At 40.0% G+C, this 26,566-nt stretch overlaps 1 protein-coding gene and 2 non-coding genes across 3 annotated transcripts; all 3 read right to left on the bottom strand.

The window, feature by feature from the left end:
• Positions 1-8,460: 8,460 nt before the first annotated feature.
• Positions 8,461-8,532, bottom strand: trnaw-cca (transfer RNA tryptophan (anticodon CCA)). The gene has a single exon. It is a non-coding gene; the product is annotated as a tRNA-Trp (tRNA).
• A 1,047-nt stretch (positions 8,533-9,579) lies between these two features.
• On the bottom strand, positions 9,580-18,849 carry cul2 (cullin 2). The gene is made up of 21 exons (XM_068303948.1): positions 18,766-18,849; positions 17,523-17,660; positions 17,141-17,243; positions 16,947-17,041; positions 15,227-15,332; positions 14,935-15,017; positions 14,743-14,839; positions 14,469-14,579; positions 13,578-13,740; positions 13,363-13,487; positions 13,136-13,243; positions 12,904-12,963; positions 12,690-12,818; positions 12,376-12,462; positions 12,049-12,201; positions 11,708-11,785; positions 11,554-11,620; positions 10,742-10,944; positions 10,529-10,630; positions 10,309-10,425; positions 9,580-9,977 (listed from the first exon to the last, which is right to left on the bottom strand). Exons 2-21 carry the CDS (start codon positions 17,639-17,641, stop codon positions 9,846-9,848), a joined length of 2,238 nt encoding a protein of 745 aa, XP_068160049.1. The 5' UTR covers positions 17,642-17,660; positions 18,766-18,849; the 3' UTR covers positions 9,580-9,845.
• A 3,753-nt stretch (positions 18,850-22,602) lies between these two features.
• Positions 22,603-22,674, bottom strand: trnaw-cca (transfer RNA tryptophan (anticodon CCA)). Its single transcript has one exon. It is a non-coding gene; the product is annotated as a tRNA-Trp (tRNA).
• Between the last annotated feature and the right edge of the window lie 3,892 nt (positions 22,675-26,566).

The raw sequence follows: 26,566 nt of genomic DNA, 5'->3' as shown, positions 1-26,566 counted from the left end.
GTGTGGTTTGATTATCCATCCATCCATCTTTTGTTGCCCCTTTACCCGCTTACGGTTACGGAGAGCTGGAGCTTATCCAAGCTGGTTTAGGGTGTGAGGCGGGGTAAACTCCGGGTGCGACGCCAGTGCACCACAGAGCCACACAAAGACACAGACAACCATGAACGCACACACTCATACCTACAGTCAATTTGGGACTGGTCAATTAACCTGGAGGTGGGAGGAAGGCGGAGAACCCGGAGAGAACCCACATAGACACGGGGAGAACATGTAAACTGTGCAGAGAGTGGGACCCGAACCCCAAACTGCCTTGCTGCGTGGCGACAGTGCTACCCACTGCACCAGTGTGTCGCCCCATGACTCCACGATATTTTCTGCAGAATTCAATGATTGCAGTTTTTTAATGTGCTTGATTTAGAAAGAAATGCAATAGTGACTGCTTACAACAATTTTTGTTTAATGTTCTTGAAAGCTAGAAAGTTGGCATTTTGAATAATGATAGCTTTGTGGCAGGTCTGTAATACGGTTTTAGATTTTTTTATTTTTTTTTAACAAAACACTAAAGAATCAAATGAATGGCCTCCAACAGTGGTGACTACATGAATTTTTCCCAGGGCTTGTATTAACATTACAAGAATATTATACTGAATGTTGAAGTTCCCTGACCTCAGCTCAGATCTTGGCACAGACAGGACAGATAATCTTAGATTTGAGAAGTGCTATTTAAGCACAAGTCAATCTTTTCATACTTTATTTCATTTTTAACATCCTCCCCCTTTGTGAACTCTCAAGGGTTTTATGTCTTTGTTAACTGCAATTTCATCTGTGCTGTATGTCGTATATATATGGCACACTTGACAATAAAACTGACTTTGACTTCTTCACTGGGTCGTTCGTATGACTTGAATCTGAGGACAGGCAACTGCTGTAGGAATGAGGTACACAGTGTTCCGCACATGCAACACCACTGACTATAAACCAACATGCATAACACAAGATCTAAGAAAATGTACTCGTATATTTCTGTAAAGGCTGGAAATGTCATAAATAAAAATGGACAAATTATAATTAATTAATATAATTAACCATCGACATTCATTATTTAATACTTATTTATTGTTAACTTAAGAAAATATGGAGAGAAAATGGAAATAAAAACAAAAATAAGTTGGGAACAGAAAAAACGGGGTGGGGGGGATTTTTTTAAAAAAGGACAGGGTTAAGTAGGAATTGGGTTGCTTGGGGATGGGGAAAGAAATTAAATTTGTTTTTGAGTTATTGTGGAACCTAAAAGAGAAAATGAAATGAAATGAATGTTTAACTGAATTTTTCATTCAGGCCGTGGGGTTAGATCGTGTCCAGTTTGTGGATCCAGCGTCTGTCTGCTGCACGCCGTTGCGTGAGGGACCAGCAACTGTCGCTCTCAATCCCCAGGCTCTGGACTTTGTGGTGCCATGGATTTTTAAAATGGTTGTATAAAAAGTTAACTCTTGCTCCGCTATTCCTAATATAAAACTGCTGTTTAATACGTAAAAAATATGGCATTTTTGGTTTCCCCAATGTACAGTGTCTGGCAGGCCCGACATCTGTTAGTGTTCACAGTGTGGGGTGTGGGGGCCTGCCAGAGGTTGAAACCAGCACAACTGAATGGGTTAAAAATGTAGCGGGCTTGGGTAAAATGGAATATTTCCTTCCCATCGCACAGCCACAGACCTGGAGGTAGTGCTGGTTATTAAAAGAGAAATTGTTCCGGCTGAGGGTTATTTCTAGGAGTCGTAGTATGGCAGAGTCGGGTCGAGAGGGGTCGGGGTGATGGAGGAAGATGTTCTTAATTACAGTGGAGCAGGTGGGTTTCTGTTTGTATATAAAGAGTCAATGTCTATTGAAAAGAGGACGGTGAACGAAAGTGTAGGTGTCCTTAATATAGCTGGGGTGCAGGTGGGAGAGGTAGGTTTTTTGTTTGTACGTAATGTGTTTTTTGGTGTAAAGCTCTGATATGATGTTTCGGGTGATTGTTTGTGTTTCTTTTTGTAATGATTGTTCCAATTTTTTATAATAATTTTGATTGTCGAGTTGATGGTGTGCTTCCAGGATGTGGGTATTGAGATCTTGTAGTACTATTTGGCCGTCTTTGTCCGCTGGTTTAATAACTATGTGTGTGCTGGTTGATAATTGTTTGATAATCTGTTGTTGTGCCTGTGTGATGTTGGGTGTGGATAAAGTGAGCGGAGATTGGCATCCACCAGGTCACGGTGGTCTGGGGATGCCAAGTCCGGGTTTGGTTCCCACGTGGAAGGCCCGACAAACGGCACCAGTTCCTGCATGTCTGATGTCCCAAAATGATCCATTAAAAGAAGGCATCTATGAAATAGGTGGAGGTCCCCTCGGCAGTTCGGTCGGGAGGAAGGGTGTGGAGTGGGAATGAAGGTAAGTCCTTTCTCTAATAACTGTTGAATTTCGGGTGTGAGTTGGAAAGTAGAACAAAGATTCAAAACATTGGAGTGTGGGTTGGAAAGATGGGGTGTCGTGGTTGCACTCTTACCCTCGACTGGAAATTTAACTGGTTGCACCAGTACTGGAAAATGGTGGAAGTGGTTTAGGGGGTCCAGTGAACGAGGTCCGGGTCCACAATCTGAAAAAGTGAAGGGTTCAGTGAGACGTACATTTATTGGTAATTATTTGGTTTAGTTTTTTAATAAGATTTTGCCAATGGAGTGGGGGGGGGGTTAATTGGTGGGGGAAATTGACCACAGGAATATAGATGGTGGCGGAGGGGAAGATGGATTCGGCTGTCCTTAACAACTGTTGCAGTTTTTTCCAGATGGTGGTTGGCATCTGCTCCTGAAGGCAGTTGTTAAGGTCAGCCGAAGTAATGAAGGTGTGGGGGTTGGTTTGTGGTGGAAGTTTCTTTAAGATGCAAGTGATGTGTTGAAAGGTAGCGCTGGAGAAACTGTCAATTTGTATAGTGGGGTGTTTGAAGCTAGATGCGTGATAGGTTTAGGCTGGACGCCCGGTGTGTCTGTGGGAGGGAGAGGAGAAGAAGAGATAGAGTTACATTGGTGTAGGTGAGGGTGGGGGGAGGAGATGCTAACGGAAGGGGGAAGGAGGGATGAGATGGAGAGAGGGGTGTGGAAGGAGGATGGGGGGGACAAGGGGGAACAATGGGCTATGGGTGAGGGAGGGGAAGGGAGAGGAAAGGGATGATGGGGTGGGACAAGGGTCCCCTGGGTTCCCCCTCTGGTCCTGTTGGTGGTGGTTGTGGGGAATCCGACATGGCTGACGTGGGAGGAGAGAGAAGTGGAAAGTCAGTGAAGGAGAGCTCGGGGGCTGTTATAGCGGGGTTATTAAATTTGTTGGGCAGTTACAAATTAAAATGCCCTTTAATGTTATTGTTGAGGATGGGGTTAATTTATGTTTGTCTCCTCTGGAGATGTCCAAACCATCTCAGTCTGGCCTCTCTAACTTAATCTCCAAAACTTCTAACATGTGCTGTCCCTCTGATGTTTTCACTCCTGATCCTATCCTTCCTGGTCACTCCCCAAAGAGAACCTTAGCATCTTCATCTCTGCTACCTCCAGCTCTGCCTCCTGTCCTTTCCTCATTGGCACTGTCTCTGGACCAAACAACATCTCTGGTCTCACCACAGTTTTGTACACCTTTCTTTTCGTTTTAGCTGAAACTCTTCTATCACGCATCACACCTGACACTTTCCTCCACCCGTTCCATCCTGAGATGCAGCGTAAGGTGAAAGTAGAGGTAGCAAAGGCCAAACAAGGGGCTTTAAATGACTCGTATGCTAGGTTGGACAGTAAGGAGGGAGAGACTGATCTATACAGATTGGCAAGACAGAGACACAGAGATGGGAAGGACATGCAGCAGGTTAGGGTGATTAAGGATAGGGATGGAAGAGTATTGACAGGTGCCAGTAGTGTGATGGGAAGATGGAAAGAGTACTTTGAAGAGTTGATGAACAAGGAAAATGAGAGAACAAAGACTAGAAAAGGTGGCTGTTGTGGACCAGGATGTAGCAAAGATTAGGCAGGATGAAGTGAAGATCATTGAAGAGGATGAAGAGTGGAAAGGCCATTGGTCCTGATGATATACCTGTAGAGGTCTGGAAGTGTCTAGGAGAGGTGACAGTAGAGTTTCGGACTGGGTTGTTCAACAGTATCTCAGATAGTGAGAAGATGCCTGAGGAATGGAGGAGAAGTGTGCTGGTGCCCATTTTTAAGAACAAGGGAGATGTGCAGAGTTGTGGCAACTACAGAGGAATAAAGCTGATGAGCCATACAATGAAGCTATGGGAAAGAGTAGTTGAAGCTAGACTAAGGGCAGAAGTGAGTATTTGTGAGCAGCAGTATGGTTTCATGCCAAAAAAGAGTACTACAGATGCAATATTTGCTTTGAGCATGTTGATAGAGAAGTACAGAGAAGGCCAGAGGGAGCTGCATTGTGTTTTTGTAGACCTGGAGAAAGCTTATGACAGGGTGCCCAGAGAGGAACTGTGGTATTGTATGAGGAAGTCTGGACAGTGGTGAGGTGTGCTGTAGGTGTGACAGAAGAGTTTTATATATAAATATATAGATACAGTATGTACTGCATATTTATGTTATAATTGCGTTTATCTCTCCATAAGTAAGAAGGTAAATAAGTAAATGGGTACCTGTAACAAGGGCAAAGAACCGTGAATCAGAGGAAATGGAGTGAACAAAGGAGAGTACACTGTATGGGTGATTGTACAGTATGAACATTAAAGGCTTTGACCTGACCCCCGCTGGTAAATTATAATTATTTACGTGAGGTCATTTGCACTTACCAGAAGCAGCACACATGTTGGTTTTGTTCATACCGTGTTGAGATACAAATAAACATTAAGTAGTGTCCCCTGTTAAAATCATCATGTTGAATAGAAACATGTGTTTGCTTGTTGTACTGGTTTGATTAGTCAGATATGTTCCTTCATTTTGAATTCATAATTCTGAAGAATGAAACATCATCTTGTGTCAATCATCAGTAATGTTAGAGTCTAAGGAACTTAAAAATAGTTCAAACCACAAAATGTCAGGTAAAGACTGCAGACTTGAAACGTTTACTTTTTATAAACAAGTTAAATCAAGATTTGATGGCTACAACCTCAAATATCACAAATCTCAGCCTATCTGGAGCATCATGGCTTAGACCAATTTCACTTGACAGAAGTGAAAATTATATCAGCACTAATTATCAAATAGAATTACACAAAAAATGACCTACAGCCTTTGTTCTCATGGTGGGACAGTAAACTTAGGAATGGCCTGTTGGAAACAGCTGCAGAGAGATCATGGAAGAAGAGCATTGGGTGAGATGTTACATAGAGACCGCAGGAACAGGCGTGTTAGACCAGCTGACAATAAAGCCAGTTTGAAAGTATCCTGGTTTCAGTGCTTATTAGAACTTTTGTGTTCAAAGTGTGGTGACGTCATCTTCTGTTGCCGTCTTCAGCTTCTGCCGGCTTCCGTTCTTCATTCGGTTAAATAGTAATAACCTGCATAAACCAGTCCTACCACAGTAGTAGCCGCTAACCCCGCTTTAAAGCACCACCAAGAAGAAGGGTATTTCTGGAAAGGTGTGACTGAAGTTTCAGGTGCAAATACTTCTGTCTTGGGGGTGTAGGTGTCTTCCTCAGGGGCAGAGACTTCTGTCTTGGGGGTGGAGAAATCTGCCTCAGGAGACGACACGTCTGCCTTGGGGGCAGAAACGTCTGCCTGGGGGGCACAGACTTCTGTCTTGAGGGCAGAGACTTCTATCTTGAGGGCAGAGATTTCTGTCCCGAGGGTGAAGACTTCTGCGTCAAGAGCGGACACATAGGCCTTGGGAGCGTTGACATATGCCTTGGGGGCGGAGATTTCTGCCTGAGGGGCAATAACTTCTACCATTTCAGCCAACAGAGCATACAAATCTAGATTATTGTAGTTGTCCCCTGAGACTGAAGTCTCAGGTGTGAAAGCATCTGTTGTGGGGGTGTAGGTATCTTCCTCAGGGGCAGAGGCTTCTGCCTTGGGGGTGAAAACTTCTGCCTTAAGGACAATGGCTTCTTCCTCAGGGGTGGAGACTTCTGTCTCGGGGGTGGTGACTTCTGTCTCGGGGGTGGAGACCTTATTGGCAGTCTTTTTTCGACACTGACATTTCCTGTTTAAGGGTCAGAGAAAGATGACAGAAAGAATCAGCACTTGAAATAAAAACAGGGAAAAATAAAAGCAAAAACCTGGAGCGTCAGCACTCACACAGTTTGGTTGTGATTCTCCTGGATTGGTTCCACCCTTTTCAGCCAACAGAGGGTACAACTTCAGATTATTGTGGTTGTCCCCTAAAACTGAATTCTCAGGTGCAAAGACTTCTGTCTTGGGGATGGAGGTGTCTTCCTCAGGGCCAGAGACTTCTGCCTTGTCAGAGAATTCTGCCTCAGGGGCAACAGCCTCCGCCTCAGGGATGGAGACTTCTGGCTCAGGGGCAATGGCTTCTGCTACAAGGGTAGAGATGTCTGTCTCGAGGAGGAAAACTTCTGCCTCAGGAGCAGACACCACTGCCTCGTGGGCAAACACGTCTGCCACAGGGGTAAAGACTTCTACCTCAGGGGTGTTGACTTCTGTCACAGGGCTGGAATCCTTTTTCTAAATCTGTTTTCGGCGACGGTGACGCTTCCTGTTTAAGGTCAGAGATAATGGAAAGAACAAGACTGTTAGAAATTGCAACATCCCGTGACACCCCTGAATTTAATGTTTTACCGTGACCTACACATTTTTGTTGCTCTGGCTCCCTGAAAATGTTGCTTTTTGTTTTGTTATTGTATCTCAGAGATATTCAGAGATGTGTACCTAAAAAGGTATACAGTGTGCCATCATTCTTTGCGGTTAATGAGTCCCAGGAAATACACGCGATTAAGGAATTCCACGATAGAGCGACAAACTATTTCTCTTATTTACGATAATTTAAACGTTTATGAACTCTCCCTATACTGATATTAAACCACCTTGTATCTGGTTTACTTTTTCCCACACTCTTATCGACTGTTTAAAGCACTTTTGTGTCTCACGGAAGTCCGAGACTCACAGAACGTAGCGCACTTCTGGAAGCCATCAGCCAATAGAATGGGTATACGGTATCACATGACTGCCTTTCAAAAATCCATGATGAGTACAAAAGTTCAGATTTGACCTTGACCTACTTTTCTCAAGGTCAAGTTCATCATCTCACTTACATCCCCTTTGCAACCCGAGCTGTGCTTTTTCTTTTATCTTTCTGTCTGCAACGGTTGTGAAGATATTTGGTGGATGGACGGACTGATGGACGGGTGAACACACAAACACTGACAATAACAATACATATGTGCTTCGCAGGATGTAATCAGCACTCGGAATAAAAGCAGGGAAAGATAAAATCAAAAAGCTAGAGCATTAGCACTCGCCCAGTTTGGTTGTGATCCTCCTGGATTGGTTCTGGCATTTCAGCCAACATAGGGTACAGCTCCAGATCATTGTGGCCATCCCCTGAGTCTGAAATCTCAGGTGTGAACACTTTTGTCTTGGGGGTGGAGTTGTCTTCCTCAGGGGCAAAGACTTCTGCCTTGGGGGTGGAGAATTGTGCCTCAGGGGCAATGGCTTCTGCCTCAAGGATAGAGGCTTCTGTCTCAGGGGTGGAGATTTCTGCCTCAGGAGCAGACATGTCTGTCTTGGGAATGGACATGTCTGCTGCAGGGTTGGGGACTTCTGCCTCAGGGGCGATGGCTTCTTCCTTAGTGGTAGACATTCTGCCTTGGGGTCAGAGACTTCTGCCTCCGGGGCAATATGTTCTGCCTTAGGGGTGGAGCCTTCTGTCTCGGGGGCGGAGACCTTTGTCTCTGCCTGTTTACAGCGATTAAGATTGCAATGACAACGGTGATGCTTCCTGTTTAAGGACAGAGAAAGACAACGGAAAGAATCAGCACTGGGAATAAAAGCAGGGTAAGATAAAAACAAACACCTGGAGGATCAGCACTCACCCAATTTGGTTGTGATCGTCTTGCATTGTTAATAACATTTCAACCAAAAGAGGGTTTTCCCAGGTTATCATGGATGTTCACTTCTTCATCATCTCCAAATGACTGAGGGATGTCAGGAGGAGGTTTGCTGCGACGTTCAGTCTGAACAGTAAAAGCACTTGAACTACTAAAACTGGTTATGTTGTAGTTTGATCTTCGTTGGTGCTTCAAACTAGATTAGTGAACCCATTCTGACTGGTCCCCTCTTCATGAGTCTTTCTTTGGCTTTGTAGTCTTTGAGGTCTGGGGGCAGGGCGATGTTCTAGTGAGACAGCGAAAACAGCAGTAAGTTAGTAGCGACCTTATCAATTATTCCAAACTGTGGAGTTTCTGGAAAAGTGACCTCGGTATCATCTGATGTCTTTGTACACAGAGATAACCAATATGCCTTCTGTGAAAAGAACTGACCCCGACGTGATTTGAACACGCAACCTTCTGATCTGGAGTCAGACGCGCTACCGTTGCGCCACGAGGTCTGACGTACACTTGCAGCCAACAATGATTAAATTACAATCTGTGCCAGGCAGATCCAGCTGTATTTATGGTACTGTATTGCTGTTTAGAGATATTAAAACTAACATATCTACGATGAAGGCACGTAAAACACGTTTCCTCGTCCCCTACAGGATCCTACTGGCTAGAGTTTCTGAATCATGATACATTTACTAGCACGTTTCAGCGTCTACACTGAGAAATGACATTTCCTCGTAGAGTTTTGTCCGCTTCAGCACCATGGACAGCTGTCAGCACAGCTGGCTTTCCATCGTCCCAGAAGGAAGTCGTACTGCGCATGTGCGGCACGACGTCCTCTTTTATCCATAGGCAACTACTTGGAATTTGTTATTCAAATTAAACCAACGCCAATATTTATTTCTCCCCGTTACTTTTTTTCAATAGTATTATGGATTAAATGTCAGTGCTAGTAGTCGATATATCTGTGTAAGTTTATGATGTGTTACAGGCATTCACCCACAATGTTTCATCACAGCTCCATCATGGCTTAGTGAGCCACTATTTGTACTAATAACATTGGTGCTTGTCCTACAGTAGGTAAACTGTTATGGAGAAAAGAACCACAGAAGGCTGTTATGTAGAGACGCTCAGTATCAGAACACATTCACTTACAAACAGAACTGACATAACACACCACAAATATTTACATAAAACCTTTCAGTGTCTTTATTTATTTATTTGACAAGCAGCATAATCATGTTTGTCATCTCATGTTTTCTTTACATTTGAAAGTAGATACAATAGTCAGTATACCAGTTTTATTACAATATTTTTTTTTACTAACTTCAGGACATTTAACAAAGAAAGAATAATAAACACACAACTGCAAACGTGAGAAAAGAAAGCATGTTTTAACGTGTAGCCACCAATGTGTCATTGATGTCACAACTACCTTTCTCCAGTCCTTTTTACCTTATCTTTCGGTTGACTCGTGTGTTTATCAGATCTTTCTCTCCTCTTGAACAACTCTAGGCATTGTCTTCTTGCTTTTTGACGCAGAGGTGCGTGGCACTGGTGACATTGTAAACAGTATAAAATCAGAACGTGTGTGAAGATGGGAGGAGGATGGTGGCGTTAGCTGGCTGTCTGACATGATGACCTTTCTTCTTTTCAATCATGGAGGCACAGTCCTGCTTTTAGTCACCAAAGATAGCGACGGTCCAAAACCTAAATGGGTGAATGAGTCTCTTTCGTTGTTTCGTTCACGTTTTAAACCTGCGTCTGCCTGTCGGTCCCAGAGTTGGGCGGGTTAGTGCTCCCGGCTCGGCTCCTTTGCCTATGCCACGTAACTGTACTCGTCTGCTGAGGTCTGGCTACGCTCAATGTATTGCTTGTCAATGAGCACCTCGATGCACTTCTTGATCATGCTGATACTTGGGTTGAACCTGGCTTTGGACTGGTTAATGACCTGCACAGATGTTTGAGAAACAGTGAACAGTTAATATAATGCTACAAATATGGAAGCGTGAGTCCTGGCCCATAGTCTAACTCTAGCTACAATCTGTAGTCAAACTTGTTTAATCCAGATAAAAATAGATTAATTAAAGCAAAAACAATTTAACGATGAAATAATTGCCAGAAAATGTGTATTTAAAGATGACAAAAACTTACACACACAATTAAAAGCTCATTGTTACTTCAACAGAGCATTTGTTGTTCTTCTGACAAGTATGAATGCACAAGCTATTTCTATTTGTCTAATAAAATCCAAAGGGTTTCAAGATAAGACCTTCACCCACCTCCTGGATTAGGGCGTTGTGTCGGAGCACCTTGCGGGCCTTCATGATTCTCACTATAGCAGCTTGTAAATACATTTTGCGGTCCTCGTCTACGGCACTTCTCGTCTGCTCCATCTCCTGATGATCAAACAAAAATGTGACAAATGTTGAGAACTTCAAAATTGCTGCAAAATAAGATGACAAAACACTTAACCAAGGGATGGATAAACATTCCTCTGACCTGGGGTGTGTCTTTCTGCATTGATGTTGTGATCTTGAACTTTGTCCTTTTACTGGTAAAACTCATATTTAGTGAAAATGTTGACTCTGTTTCGATCTCCTCCTGTTAGTGGAGTCAAAGAAGAATCACATGTCACTAGCTATTGGGGTAACTGAATGATGAAACACCTCAGGTTGGCTGTCAGGATGGGATCTTCTTCAGATTCACTCAGACCTTCTGTTGATCGTGGTTGAGCATCTTAACGTCCAGCAGAGACTTGATGGTCTTCTGTAGCTCTTTCTCGTTCATCTGGGTTCCATCCTGAAGCTCCTTGTATGTCACTACCTGGCTGTTGTTGAAGGCCAGCAGTACGGCCATCTGGTAGGTGGTCACCATAGCAACATACGGTTTGGATAGGTAGTTCATCTTCACCTCACCTGTTTGAGAAGGACAAACAGATTATCCAACTGCATATTAAAATATGTTAAAAAAAAAACAAAAACAAAAAAACCATCTTCCAAGGGCTAAATGGGCGTGTAGTTGTTTTGTGTCTCTGAAATCTGCATTGCTGTGTTTGGAAGTGTTTGTGTGTGATGTAAAAGTGAAATCAAATAAGCCGTCTAATCAAGTAATTTTGAAAAAAAGAAAAAAACAATAATGACATATAACAATTTACAACTTTTGAATCTTTTAATATTGAAAATTTAAGGTTTATAACCTGACATTTGTTGATTTTGAATTTAAGTGTGGATAGTTTTGATATAAAAGACAATGACCTATCTGCTGATTATTGTCAAGTTTCAAAATAATAGCTTAACAGATCCAAAGCTGTTCAAGTCAATCCACTGGACGTTAAGAAAGTTCTTGAAGACGTTTCGTCCCTCATCCAAGAGATTTCTCCAGAACTGAATATCAGGTTATTGACTTAAACAGTTTTGGATAAACATGACCTGGATAACTGAGAACCTACACAGACAGCTTTAACAGATGCGTTTTCACATTAATATCTCACATAATCAGCTTTAAACATGGATGGTTGTCTCTACCTGTGCAGAGATAATGAAGCCACGTCAACTTCCTCCCGCTGAAGTTCTGATTGTAGAACATCTCAAACTGTAAAAAGCCGATAAAGGCTGAGTTTTAATCTACAAGTTGCAGCTTTAATCAAGATTTAATTCAGTCAAACAGAAGTCGACTCACCATCTGCACGCTCTTTTCTAATTCTTGTGGGATGGCAAATGTGGAGGAGGGGACATGTGTGAGAGGCCATGCTCCAGCCTGCAAACACACGACACAAACAACATCACACATCTGCATAGAAACTAGAAACAAAAGCTGTGGATGGTAGAACCTACCTACACATAGCAAGGATTTAAGCCTGATAGCATTTGTAAGCCTGAAAAGAATTCATGCCTGAGAACTTAAGAGTGCCATAATTTTCCTAAACTTTTACACCCAGATGAAGACATTAAAATAAAAGAGCAGAAATTCTAAAATCAATCAATCAATCACTCAATTAGCCACTCTGGATTCCTCTTCACCTGTAATACATAGATCTGGAAGCTGATGCCAAGGTCCACCACTGTCTCCTGCGTCTTGATGAAATTGTTGAACTTATTGTTGAGGTCGGCACTCACGCTCATATCTGTGTACATTCTATGAAGTTTGCTTGTGAACTCATAGCCACATGCTTGCTGCAGAAATGAATAGGAGGATGACAGGCATGGTAAAGATGAAAGGAGTTAGCAAAAAAGAGAATCATTGAAAAGTTAATGAAGGACATTCAAAAAAATTAAAAATTTTGTGGGTTTCTTGCACCTGTGATTTAGAAACAGAGAAACCCTGATTCTTGTTACACAAGAATTTACCTTTAGTTTGTTGATCATAGCTTCTTCTGAGTCCATCGACAATGATAAACCATGTATTAACCGCTTTGCTAACATTCTAGCATAAAACTGTGAAAAAAGAAATCAGACTTTAAAAAGTTTCCTTACAGACAAAGTTCATTCAAAAACCGCAACTGAGGACCATTGAGAATACTAAAAACAGACAGTTTGAGGCTAATGCTATTTTAAGCACAAAACCTGCTTCATTTTATGAATAAATGTGCTTCACAATATCTGACAGTATTGAGAAAACATCTGTGTCTGTTATACTCCAAGACAAAAAGAGTTGTGGTTACCTTTTGAAAGATGTCTTTATCGTCTATGTACTTGAACACTGTGATGAAGCTCGTCAACTTGTCCTCCACTTCGTTTTCTGTCATTCCTTTTGCAGATTTTTTCAGCAGATTGTCACAGTATTTTGCCAGCTGCAAAGACACCAGGAGGGAGGTGACTCGGTCAACAGTGCACTACAGTGTGAGTGTGTGCGTGTGTGTTTGTGTGTGTAGTCACCAGTTCAGGGGCTTTACAGATAGACTTGGGCTCCCTGAAGTTCACAACTGACGTTAAAGCCTTATGGAAAATCAAAAAAACAGATTCAGTCCGGTGCTGAAAGAATTCCTAAAGTATTTATACTTTAAACATGTTTACAACTGTAGCTGTGTACATTAGGAAACAGGAACCTGACCTCTGAGTCAGTTGATACATTCTATTATGAACATGGTGAATGACTCTTGGTTCATACCTTATCGAGGGCACTCATGAAGTGCTGATCTCCATTTAGAACTGTGTTTATGAGCTGAACAAATTTACTGTGAACCTCCAGCACCGACTCCACAAACAAGGTTGGCATCTGGACGAGACAGAAAGCAGATATGATGTGTTTTGAACAGAGAGAAGTGACATTTCATGACAATCAAAATAATCAGTCCCCCTCAAACTGTTTTAAAGTACTGGGCACACACGACTTACATTTTCCTGAGAGAGGTTACTGGTGCCTCGGATGCCCTCGTTGTGGATATGGACCTGCAGCTCCTGGATCATATGGGGCAGCCCGTTGGCCACAGAACGCAACAGGGTGTACATATTGGCCATGTCTGTATGAAACACAACAGGACACAGTTTGATATCAACACTGACTACACCAAACTACATTAAGACACAAGGGATAAAAGAAATGGACTGACCGTCTCTCTTCTCCTGCCGAATTATGTTCTGGCACTCCCCATGCAGGAACTGCAGATGATCTGCCACCATCCTCTGCTGGCATTCGTGGATGACTTTGGCATAAGAGCTGGGGTGCAGGTACTTGCGGCATCTCATCTCTTCGTCTTTCAACCGGCCCAAAACCTGAAGAGAAACAACAATTGACAGCTGGGGTTAGAAGAGTTGGTTAAACTGTATAGTTTCATTGCAGATGTCAATAAGTCACGTAAACTAGTGAACATATATGTGAGTTAACTAAATAAACTGCACTCATTCCCTTTTTAGAAATTTAAGGATTTGCATAGTTTTATGAGATGATCTCATGTGTGAAGAATTTCCTTAATTGGATGCTTGTTTTTTGTTTATTCTTTCAAAGAAATCTCATCAAATTTAGCTGGAACTACAATCCAATTAAATTAATAATTTCCCTACAGTTGTGAGGAGAAATAAGGAAGTCAAAAAGTCCTCTCCCCACAGGGATAAGCAGGGTCAGATAATAAACCATGAATAAGGCTGTTCAGACAGGAGGGGATTGTCCTCTACTGCTCACGGTCGAATCATACACTGGCATAATGCTTGGTAAAGCCTTAATGATGATCCTGTTTACAGGCTCCAGGGATAAATCTATCAGACAGATCTGATTAATTTTTCAGTCTATGTACAGGAGGGAGCAAGAGAGAGATCAAGTTGCCCATGAGTCTCTGATCTCTGCCTTTGTGGGTTAATGGTGGCGTTAATACTCTTAAACTCTTATGTCAGGAGACAGACGTGGACTGATGGTTCACAGAAACACAGACAGACACATCAACGACATGGAGCTCCTCTGAAACCACATCCATGTTTAACAGCTAACATGTGTCCATCTCTCTCACCTTTTCCATATACTGTGAGCAGTTGGATTCCTGCAGCAGATTGGAGGCTTCCTGTTTGTAATACTCTCCTGTTTTTGTCAGAAATGGCCCTTCGAAGATTTCCTGATAAAACTGTGACACAGGAAAAAGATGATAGAGACTCAGTAAGCATGGACACACATAAACAAAACAAACAAACAGAAAAACACTGTCCTGTTTGAGTTCACCTCACAAACTGCAACTAAATAAATTGATGGTTAGATGTAAGATGCACAATCTGATTTTTCTATCTTACCTTTAATGGAAACTTCTTCTTGTACTGTTCAACATGAACAAAGGAGTTAATGACCCCATGGATTACCTTCTGGTTGGGATTCTCACCACAACGATCACTGTAAGACAGAAACAAGGTTGTTTTTACTATGATGTGTGCTATAATCATTTGCAGTTATAAAGAAGTTCAAATTCAGCTTTTGTAAGATATTACTTTTTGATTTCATTCAATAACATCCGGATCAGGACAGCTTGAAGGGGCTCAATCATCAGCTTCCTCCACATATCGAGCGCCAACTGCGACAACACAAGAAAACAACAGCACAGATAACTGAGAGGCCTGCTGTAGGTGGGTGGTCTAAGGTCAAATCATAACTTTGGTCGTTGATCCCAGATGTTGAATCCCATTAAGCTCTCAATCAGTCGGGTGAGTAATTGTGGATGTCCTGGACATTTTATGGACTAGTGCAAAAAACAAGAATAAAATAAGTGAAAACATCAGATACCTCCCCAATCTCCATGAGTGGCTCATTCATATCCACTCCTCCATAGCCATACTGCAGGTCTGCTTCTGTTAGCTTGTTCTTCTTGATGAACTGAGTGTTGAGGTACCTGTGCGAAGTGAAGAGGGAGGTCAGTGTGTCGAACAAAAAAAGCTAATATCTGTTTTATGTTAGTGTGGATATGTAGAACTGTATGCTAAGCAGCTAAATCACAATAACTCTGCTCCCAGGGGTCACTAATAACACAGGATTCCTAAACGATTAATGAGCTTTAGGCAAACATCAAGACATTTTAGTGAATATTTTACTTAAAATACAACTTTTACAAAATCATAATCACTTTTAGAAACTCGACAAATGACTACTATTTTGGGGGGAGCTGCTCTCTACAGAATTTGACTCTGCCTTTTCTTCTGGTACTCAAAAAACATCAAATTGTACATATCATTTAAACACAAGGTTTTTACTGTCACTCATCTCTAATGCATTCAATAATCCTCTGCAAACAAAATCAAAGTTTTATCTCATTGTATGATAACTGCAGAGGACTAAAAAGCAGACAGAAAAAGTCATCTGATTAGCTGGTGAACAGTTTAAACTAATGTTAGAATAGTTAATGTAGCTCTGACAGGGCTGTGTTTCCATTTTACTGGTACATATTTGTATCACTAACAGTGTAAAGATGAAGACAATTTAATGTGTGCTACTGCACTAATTCATGACAGATACTGTGGTGCTGAAAAGCAGACACACACAGTGACACTAAACATATCTGATATGTACTATCACCTCCAAAGGGATGAGTGGGAGGACAGCTGCTACACAAACTGCTGTTCAGATTGAATGGATTTGAATGGAGTTTCATACACACTGCTAATATACAAGCTTTAAACTGTAATCCTCTATTTTCATTCGGTTCACTTCAGTACAACATTCACTCTATGGTACTGCATGTGCTTGCCAGTATTCAAACGAGCATTCACACAGACGTCAGTCGAGGATAATAAGTGACCCTCATCTATATAAAGGACAGAACATGATCATGTCACTACTAAAGCCTGGAGCCATCCTTTCTCTCTTGCTGACATAATACATTACAAAGGCACGTCTGCAAAGACAGTCTGGTGGGAAGTACACATAAAAATAGATGTGAATGCTTTCCAAGGGAGTATTGATTTAGAATGAATCAGGGTATGCTAAAAGCCCATTGGCACTCCAGCCTTTGCTTTTCAAGGTATTGGTTTAAATGCATTAAAATATGCATGAAATTGTGTAGCATTATTTATAGTAGAATTAGTACAATCAGTGATGAAGGAACCCAACATATCAGGGCAAAATTAACACATCAACAACCACCTCTGGTTCATACATATCGTTAAACATGTGCTTCAACACAATGACAATGGCAAGCTGAATAGAGACATGTCCTTCATCTGAACTTGAAAGATGTTTAATGAGGAAGAGAAAACCTGACTCGCTTTATAAAACAAGCAAAGAAGCAGTGTCATCATACACTCGGAGCACATACTGTGTAATAATAATTATTATTATTATTAATAATGAAACTGCCAAAGTAATGTTTTTGCTGCAAAGATTTCAAATTCATATTATTTTGTGGATGATGGAAGAGACAAAAATACAGCATTAACCAGTGAATCAGCATGATGACTCACTGACACATCCATCCAGTAGATACAGAGGAAATCATAGTGAGTAGTGTTACCTGTATAAGCAGTCCATATAGTCAGCTCCTTTGCTATACTCATCCCAGTATCTGTGGTACATCACTAAAACTTTCTCTTCAGATTCCAGAACTCTCTAAAATGCACACAAATATAAAAGCAGTTACAGAAAGAGGCATAACATGGAAAGCCACTCTTATAATTTTTTTTGTGATCTGCCTTTGTGAATATTTACCTTGTATAACTGCCGAACATGATTCTCAAGAAATACCTTGGTTTCTGTGTACAATCTTTCACCCAAAGGCTCTGGGTATGCAACGCACAGGGCATAAATGTCACTGGTATCATAATTCAGAATAAATAACAAGGGCAAACTTGGTGCATTACATGTAGATAGAAATACATTTATAAATGAAGCTCCTGCAATGTTAGTAATGTAACACAAATACATTTTAACTTCAAACAACTCTTCAATTAATACTGAAATTTTACAAATTTGAGAAAATTAAGCTGTACTGATCCCCTGTGACTTCATGATCGTAAAGTTGGCTCTGAAACATGGCAAAAACTTGCATCTTCATGTACATTTCACTATGGAGTAAGTTGATATAGGATACGAGAATCGATCGTTCCATGTGGCTCGCTCCACATAGTCGAGCATCACAACCGCCTTGATTGTCGTCAACAGCTTGTTCCATGTCTCGTCAAAATCCACCACCCGTGGCTTTAAGGACATTGTATAGTTTCTCTTTTAGCTTGAAAGAGAAAAAGACATAAAGAGAAACTTGACTTCTGTTTTAGTTTAATTTATGAGACATCAAGTAATCACCATACTGCACATCCCCCAGTTTGGACTATTAAAGCAGATGTAATACTCCCTTACTGAATGGATTAGATGTTTGTAACAAGCTAAGCTTACATGGCAGAAGAAACAAACAAGGAAAGGCCGTTGTCCTCGGCAAGATGACAGAATGAACACAATGATGAAAAGGTTTTTTTAAAAGCAGTGAATACAGTGTAATTACAAAATTTTGACAAATGTAATATTGTTCAATACAGCATTTGTAATCAATGTAACTCGCTGAAATTGACAACCAATAGGATCAATTTGAATCCTTAGGAAACAAGGTTGTGTGAGCAGGTGCCTCAGTGGAACCAGTCTGCTGTTGAATTGTTCATCACGAAACGGTTTCACGTATTATCACGGCAGCAACAGCTGATGTCAGTGCTGAAGTTCACTGACACAATCCTAGCATCCATCACCACTTGAACTCGTACTATTGGCTATTACACTAATGCAGTCTTGCGTTTTGGCAAACAAGTGGCGAAGGTTCTGTATATAATAATTCATTCATTTCAATAGCTATACCACAATAATGTCAGCAAGAAAAAGAAATGGCCCTATGTTGTTTCTCGTCATTCATACCTGATTTCACGTCAGAAAAAAACATTGCAACATCATCATGTGCAGTTATTCTTGCTAACCACTTCACACACAATAATATTTGTCTTCCACAAGCATGCATTAACATAACCCAACAAACAGCCCTGTTACAATCATAATACTGACAGTCAAGTCGAGGTTAGTAGCTAACGGAATGCCAATCCCAAAATAGGATAGCTTGCTAAATGCTAGCTAGCTCCTAGCTAGCATGCTATGTCTTCCTGTACAGGTCTTATTAGTTATGAGGCATCAAGTAGCAGCTAGCAGAAGGCTAGCGATAGCTCAGCTCTTGCTAGCGAATGGTCATCTTCTTTACAAATTTCTCTCATTTGGGGTGACAGTTCGGCAAAGCACTCTGCTATTGTTAAACAAAACAAGTTACTGAGGTCACATGTGGAGTTTTGAATAGTACATACCTCTATTTAGCATATACTAGTTAAAAAACTGAAGTTTCTCCGCTGTCACGGGCTTGATTTGTCTCACTTACAGGTCTTCCCTACCTCTCGGATTGTACCACTGTGTCCGAGGGATGTTGTGAAAAAGTACACATCTTTTACGAAGGGATTTCCTTACTTTTTGGCCTTTGTGAAATGTCTTTGATATTTTTATGTTTAACATAATACATTATATTTCCATTAAACTCATTATCATAACAATAAATTAATCGAGCCCTATGTCGTTTGAAAACCCATGTATCATGGTATCGTCTGAAACTACGGAAGCCTCTTAGGATTTGAGATTACAAATATCCATGGCCAATGTCGATTTGAAAATGGGAATAACATCCACCCAGTATTTTAGAAGAACACTGTCTCTACGTTATCCAAAGTTTACGTATAATCGCAATAATTCGCAAAGCGTGTTATGTAATATTTTTACATAAATACGTCACATAAAAAGAAAAAGAAAAACATGAAACCTTTAAAACAGACATGTCAGCAAGAAATTGTTAAATCGTCTGCAAATCAAAGTGGAATGTCACATGGCGCAGAAAAAAAAAAGTAAAACGAAATTAAAGACGAATAAATGCAAAAAAACGACCTAATGATAATTCAGGGAGATTTGCATTCTGTTTCATGAGTAAATCTTGATGGAGAATGTCAGGACATTAATCTGTGTCTTGAATTTCAAAAAGAATTGGGCCATCCAGCATGACAAGCATGAGAGTAAGTCTATCTATGAATGGCTAAAATTAATAAAATCAAATTAAAATCCAGACCTGATTCCCATTGAGATGAGTGGCTTGATAATAGCACATCATGCTCATAAACTCTCAAGCATGGCATGACTAAAGCAGCTCTATAATGAATAGTATACCAATATTCACATTGATTTACCGTTAGGTTGTTAGTTTCAGATTGTGTAAACAAACTCCAATATAATCTGTTTATCAAAATTTTAAAGGTTTTACCTCTATGTTAGGTTTTTCCAAAGACGATAATTTCTATTGCAGTTTCTCACTACATTTTAGATAACAGTTTGGTATTAGAAATACTGATATATTTCATGATTGTTTTCTTGTACTTTTACAACGCAACACTCATCATGGAGAGGAAATGGAAAGTCGTATCTTAAGCAGATCACCAAATTGGCAGGGTGTTGTAAAGCAAGTACCACTTGATTAACTGACCAGTGCTCCCAATTATGGCGAGTGAACAAAGTTTCCAAAAACTAAAACAGTGACAGGTGTTCAGAGTTTCCTACATCAGTTTTGTAAATGTTAGAGGAAAGTATTATATCACAGTATAAATAAATACAGAGAAGAAGTAAATCACACACAAGGGCAATTCATAGAGATTTTATTCACTGTACTTGGCACTTTATTCATTTCTAGACTAAATGAAAAACTTGATCAACAGAGTAGCAGTAACCTTCCCAATTTATTTAAGCTCATTAATCATAAATAAAAATTTCTGGTTTTTTTTTAACAATAATGTTTTGTTTAATGAATTTCAATGGATTTCCATTATAGATCTAAAAGCCGTTAAGATTACAATGGTAAATAGTTTCATTCACAACAGTTCAACAGGTCACAGTTCTTCCATGGTATGTTTTAATTCCTTTCCAAAAATGTTCTTTATTCACGTTAAAATATCTTTAAAATTAGGAACACTTATTTATGTTGTTGTTTTTCTCCTGAATGTTAATGATGATAGTGCTGAAGATGGATCATAATTAGTGCATTAGTAATATGATCCACTGACCTATCATTATTTACACCACATGCCTCTCCTCCATCCGTTGTGATTATTTGAACCTGTTTTTTTTTAGTTTTCTGATTACCTTGGAGAAAATCCAACACATTGCTCTTCTTTTCTGTAACTGCTGTTGCTTCCAAGAAACTCTGTGTGTGTTTTGATAAAGGAAGAAGGAGTGTGTCAAATAAATGCCTTGAATGTCATGTGTCTGTGTTGTAAAATCATTAAGGCTGCTTGAATGGTTGTGAGTCATTTACCATCACAAAGATAAAACAGGAAGAGATTGATGAAATATGTGAGACACTTGAGATCATTCATTCATTCATTCATTCATTCATTCATTCATTCATTCATTCATTCATTCTTTTATTCTTCTTCTGCCGCTTAATATCATCAAAACTTTAATGCATGCAGAAATTTAGACATTGAAGGTGTCATAGCTTCAATAACAGCAATAATCAATTGTTACAAGTTTGTTGCTTTGCAGGAAATTTTGCCAGATGTCAAATGTGCAACAGAAATCAAGCATTCAAGGTTTGATTAAATACAGTCAGTGCAGCTCATTAGAACTAAACTAATAAGAGGAGCAAGTATCACAATCTCCCAGCTGTCTCTGTATGTCAGGTAGAGCCTAACTGGAACTGTGGGCGCATCTGTCTGAAGAACCCTACATTGTATAGTTTAACGCCAGTGTATAGCTTCAACATAAAAGAAAATTTGTTATTAATTTAACTATTTGTTTGATTACCAAACACATACATTATGTTGCAGTATTTTTTTTGTAACTTACAGTTTTGACTTGGCAGAATTTGGAGTTTATTCATGTACATTTTTATTTTTAATCATTATTGGTGCTTTAGTTCTCTTCTACCTAATTATGTGTTTGCTGTTTTCTTACACAGTAAACATTTGAGGCAACCATATGAATCTTAGCTAGAATTCAAAAGTTGGGAAGTAGTGTTGAATGCTTCAAACTTGTTTTGAATAGGACGGTTTGCCGAAGTCCAAACTCTTGTAATGATTTCTTTTCTAGGCCCATCCCCCACAGCTGTGCTGGGTTTTGTTCCTTTATCTTCAACTGATAACTTAAAACAACACAGTTCAATGAATGAGCACAGAAGGGCTGAAAGCTTCCAATCGGCAACAAAAAAGAATTTTCTGTTTTTTGCCGTACTGTGACAGAAATCTGATTTTCTTTTTTTCTTGCTTTTAATCAGATTTAAATCACTTTCAAACGTTGTTCTGACCTGGTCCTGATTCATGAAACAAATCAGCATTCCTGCACAACTGATGTCAGCAGAACTCGCAGCACAACACAACAAGTTAATGACAAGATCAATACAGATCACCTGTGCGTCAGACAATCAGAAAATCACCAAAATCCTTAATTCATTAGGTAAAACGGTGGTTAACCCTCCTCTTATCCTCCAGGTTACTTTGACCCCCAGCTCTATAAAACGTGTGTGTGTGTGCGTGTGCGTGTGCGTGTGTGTGTGTGCGTGTGCGTGTGCGTGTGCGTGTGTTCGATTTAATCTGATGGTGGTGCATAAAAAGATCATTGGTAAAGCCAATGGGTTGCATACACTTGGTGAATAATGTTGTCAGGAAATTGGAAAAAAACGTTTTTTTTCCAAGATAAATTAATTGTAATAATTACCAAATTAACAATGCTTCATTATCAAGATGTTATTCATGTATTAAACAACTAAAATAGTGCCTGACACAAAACCTTGGTTAGCAATTATCTGTAAATCATTTTCTGGAGGCAAAAATCCCTGGGGTCAGATTTACCCATGGATAAAATGTGTTAATATGAACCGATTTTCTTTTAAAAAAGAAAAAAAAAGATTTCCGTCTGTCAGTCTTTACAATCTATAAGATTCCGAAACATGTAAGAAAAATGAGCAATCTTAAAAAAAAACAAAAAAAATTTATTTGAGCTCTGGAAAATTATGACGAGGAGGATTTTTTGACATTCAATTTTTGGGTATTTTGCGAACGATAAAGCGTCACCGTGCATTTCCATCATTAAATTAAATGTGAGCTCAAAAACTTTGACCCTGACGTGATTTGAACACGCAACCTTCTGATCTGGAGTCAGACGCGCTACCGTTGCGCCACAGAGTCCTGCTCGACAGAGCAGCTTGTAGTGAATTTATTGTTATCACACAACATCCAGGTTAATAAACATGGTAATTGACGTGTTACCGTGAAATCGTACTCTCTATGGGTTTACCTCTTGTCCCCACGGATAAGGGTTTAGAACATGGTTCTTAACCTGGGTTCTATCGAACCCTAGGGGTTCGGTGAGTCCGTCTCAGGGGTTCGGCGGAGACGGATGTCAAGAAGAACATGTTGGGTGTTTCTGCCGAACATACATGAATCACTGTACACGTTTCACGTCAATCGGTGATGACACGCCCCCCTTAGCCATCACTGGCTGCAGGTGATCACGTGACGCTACATCGCTTAGCCTACCTGTGCTACAGGGGATTTTGCTTTCTTAATATTTTAATTTATAGTAACTATGTTGAGCAAAAACAGAAAGTGGTCGGACGAACATGTGCAACGTGAATTTACATGTACTGTATAACGTCACGTGGTAGGAGTCAGCGTTCTGCAGGATTTGCAAAGTCATGTTGAGCAACTCTAGTCTCGTGTAATACTGAGTCACTGGCAAACATAAAGGAACGCTTCCTTAAGCTGCGTGGAAAACGACAAAAACAGACTTTGCTGTGAAAATGACATCAGAGTAGCCCATTTGCCAAGGTGAAGCCACTCATCTGAGCTGGTCTCTCAACAACAACAGCAGAAGTCACACTGGTTTACAGGAAAGTCATTTAATGTGAGTTCATGCACTGTCTTGGTTTTTTTCTTTGAAAAAGTTGACATTAATGCACTATTAATTTAATACACCAGTAAAACATATACTTATGTCTTAAATTTGGAGAAAAAAAAATCTTTTTTTTACTAAAGAAGGGTTAGGTGAGTGAGCATATGAAACCAGCAGGGTTCGGTACCTCCAACAAGGTTAAGAACCACTGGTTTAGAACAGTAGAGGGTCAGTCTCACTGCTGCGGTCCGGACTGAGCCAGGAGCGGGTCGTTAATGGAACTAGGTAAACCAGAATGTTGAAGTGGTTTTCTTAGGCGTGGTTGAATTAAGTCGCATTATTTTAAAAATGGTTATGACAAAAACCGACATCTAACAGCCAAAGAATTTCATGAGAATTAAATGAGATATCTGAGAAAGAACATGAAATGACATTAGTATGGGTTGATTTCAGTTGAGAAACTCCTTGAATTGTGTGTTGTTACAATGTTTGAAAAGTCTAAAATACAAGAATATAGTGTACATCCTGAACATTGAAGGGTGACCAGTTCTGAGTGTTCTTATGGTCCTCAGTAACAGGAGCTGATGAGCATGTGATGGGAACATGGTGTCCATCTAAACTCTTCTGATCACTCTTGGATGTTGTGTGAATGACACCTTATATTTGGCTCAGCACTGCAGTATCAGCAAAGCTGAAATGAAAGTTCTGAAGTTCACAAACAGCTGTCCATCCAGACTCCAGACTCCAAACATATCAAGGAGTTTGTATACTGTAGGTTTTGGTTGAATCAGGTGTCCAACTTTTGGGATGTCTTATTGATGGAATGGCGGATTGTCTCTGCTGTGATCTTACTGCAGTAGTGAAAGAAGAGGTTTAACCTGAATGGAATCAGTTCCTCTTTCTCCTTTCTGTTTTATTTTTAGTCTGTTTACAGGATCCAAGCATTTGGTGCCATCAGACACATCATTGGAACTCACACCAGCCCCTCCATCCATTCGTTCAGCTGAATCCTGGTGAACGTTTGTGAAAATCTGAATTAATCCTCAGGTATAGCATCATCCCATAATATTCACTTCTAAAAAATAAACTTTCAATTTAATCCATTTGTGGAAGGAAGGAAAAAGTTAATCAAAATATTTTTTTAATTTTAATCAAGAGTTTTGTGTGAATGTGTAGCTATCCATGGGATGTGTTCATAGAACACCACTGGACAGAGTGAATGTAAAACAGCAACCACCATCATCTGTAAATCCATGAAATCAGAGTGCTAAAGCTGTACTAACACCATTCTCACTGTTCTCGGCTTACACTGGACCCAATCCCCTCATACAGAGCAATTAAAGGCTCTGGGTTTAATCCTAACGAAGATTCATCGAGAAGTCAATGTGTAATACTGTCCTACACCTGCAGATGGCGCCTGTCAGCTTTCAAGTGCAGCAGCAGAACTCATTTCATCGCTACAGGTTGAAGGATGTAACCAACAGTTGGTGGAAAACACTGGCATTTTGAGAATAAGAAATATACATATATAAATATTAAAAATAAACATTAATATTTTCATAGATCGTGTGGTTAGAGCATTATAACAATGAAGACATGACCAGATCCTGGTGTGTGTTTATGGGCTTTGCAGCTTAAAGTCTTACACACGTTTTTTAATGTTGTGGTGTGTTACTCAGAGTCAGGCCTAGTCTGTCGGGTTACATTGTCTTTAGACATCAATGCATTATTATAAAATCAAGTTGTACTTTCAGTTGCAACCGGGTGCGATTATAAGAACCTGATAAGTGACATTGGAATTTGGAGACATGCATAAGTCCTGGCTTGCATTAGACTGTGATGATCAGCAAAAATATGATTAACATAACGGGAGACATTGTCTAGTGGAATCTACACTGCAGTATTTTTTTACCTCATAGAGATGGTTGATGTTTGAGAGTAGAATAGACTGGAGTGACAATAACACAAAGGATAGAAGTGTTATATAAATAACTAAATAATACTGATGTCACATTTTTTATATAAAGATCTGATTATTTAAATGTGTTTAACTAAATTTATTCTGTGTAATTTATTAATTTAAATTTATCTATATCCATTATTTTGTTATTTTATCTATCTGTGATTTATATTGTACTTATTCATTAACTCTTATTAACTCTGCTGATGGCTCTTGACTCAAACTTGGTGTGTGTGTGTGTGTGTGTGTGTGTTTGTAGGGGGTCATATATGATGATGATGACATCAATTCATTTTTGATAAATTATGTACTTTAAGTTTAAAATGATACCAAAAATACTGAAGTATCAAAACATATTTTGTACATATTTTGTACATCTTTGATAATTACTCCTTCACTCTGACTTGACTCAACCATAGTACATCTGATCTGGAGTCAGCTGTACTATGGTTGAACCACATCCACATGAGATATTTTTTTGGGGAAAATATGAGACGAGCAATCCTTCCACAGGTGGTCAGAAAAAAACAGTAAGAATTACTGTATTTCCTTGCTATAAAGTCGACTTGAAATGGCTTTTGTTCCTGTCTGTACTTATTTTCAGCACCAGGCATTCTGTCTGTTTAACTTCCAGAGCATTGCCCCTTGGCTAACATGTTCACTGAATAAGTGTTGATATACCTGTGATAGACAGCCGTAGATGGGCGGTATGAAAGGTTGTATAGAGGATGTAACATCTGTGTGGAGAGGCGTCGTGAAGGTGAGCGCTGAGTTCTACAGTGGTGAGGTAAGTCTGTGATGACAGCTGGATGTGTCAGGAATGACACATGTTGGAGCATGGCTGTAACACACGCACAAACACACACACAAACACACACGCACGCAGATGATTCTTCCTGCATCGGACAAGTTTCTAATTGTGTTGATGAATGAAGACTCTGGATTGTGAGTGTTTAGATGGGCGACATCCAACTGCATCACAACAAGATGAACATCACTGTTTTATCACCTCTGGAAGAACTGCTCTGGGATCAGCTATTCATTTCGTAAACCACTGCTCCCACCACTATTGTGTCATATTGCTGCCTTCTTTTTTTGATGAACTTCACACACAGATGTAACAAATTTGCCTGGATAGAATGAATCATTTATTTTTAAAACTAGCTGTAAATTTTCTTACATGTTACCAAAGCAGAAGGGAAGAAACACTGGCCTGGATTTCACTC

Source organism: Antennarius striatus, chromosome 20 (genome assembly GCF_040054535.1).
Source record: "Antennarius striatus isolate MH-2024 chromosome 20, ASM4005453v1, whole genome shotgun sequence".
Lineage (NCBI taxonomy): Eukaryota > Metazoa > Chordata > Actinopteri > Lophiiformes > Antennariidae > Antennarius > Antennarius striatus.
This window is presented reverse-complemented; position numbering and strand designations above follow the sequence as displayed.

Bases quoted from the DNA above. Each gene is read 5' to 3' on its own strand.
- cul2 (XM_068303948.1), bottom strand. From the start codon at position 17,641: ATGTCCTTAAAGCCACGGGTGGTGGATTTTGACGAGACATGGAACAAG. The intron at 17,244-17,522 runs GTATCCTATATC...TTATGATACCAG, and splicing joins ACATGGAACGATCGATTCTC to TGACATTTATGCCCTGTGCG. The intron at 12,819-12,903 runs GTGACTACACAC...GTGTCTTTGCAG, and splicing joins TCTGTAAAGCCCCTGAACTG to CTGGCAAAATACTGTGACAA.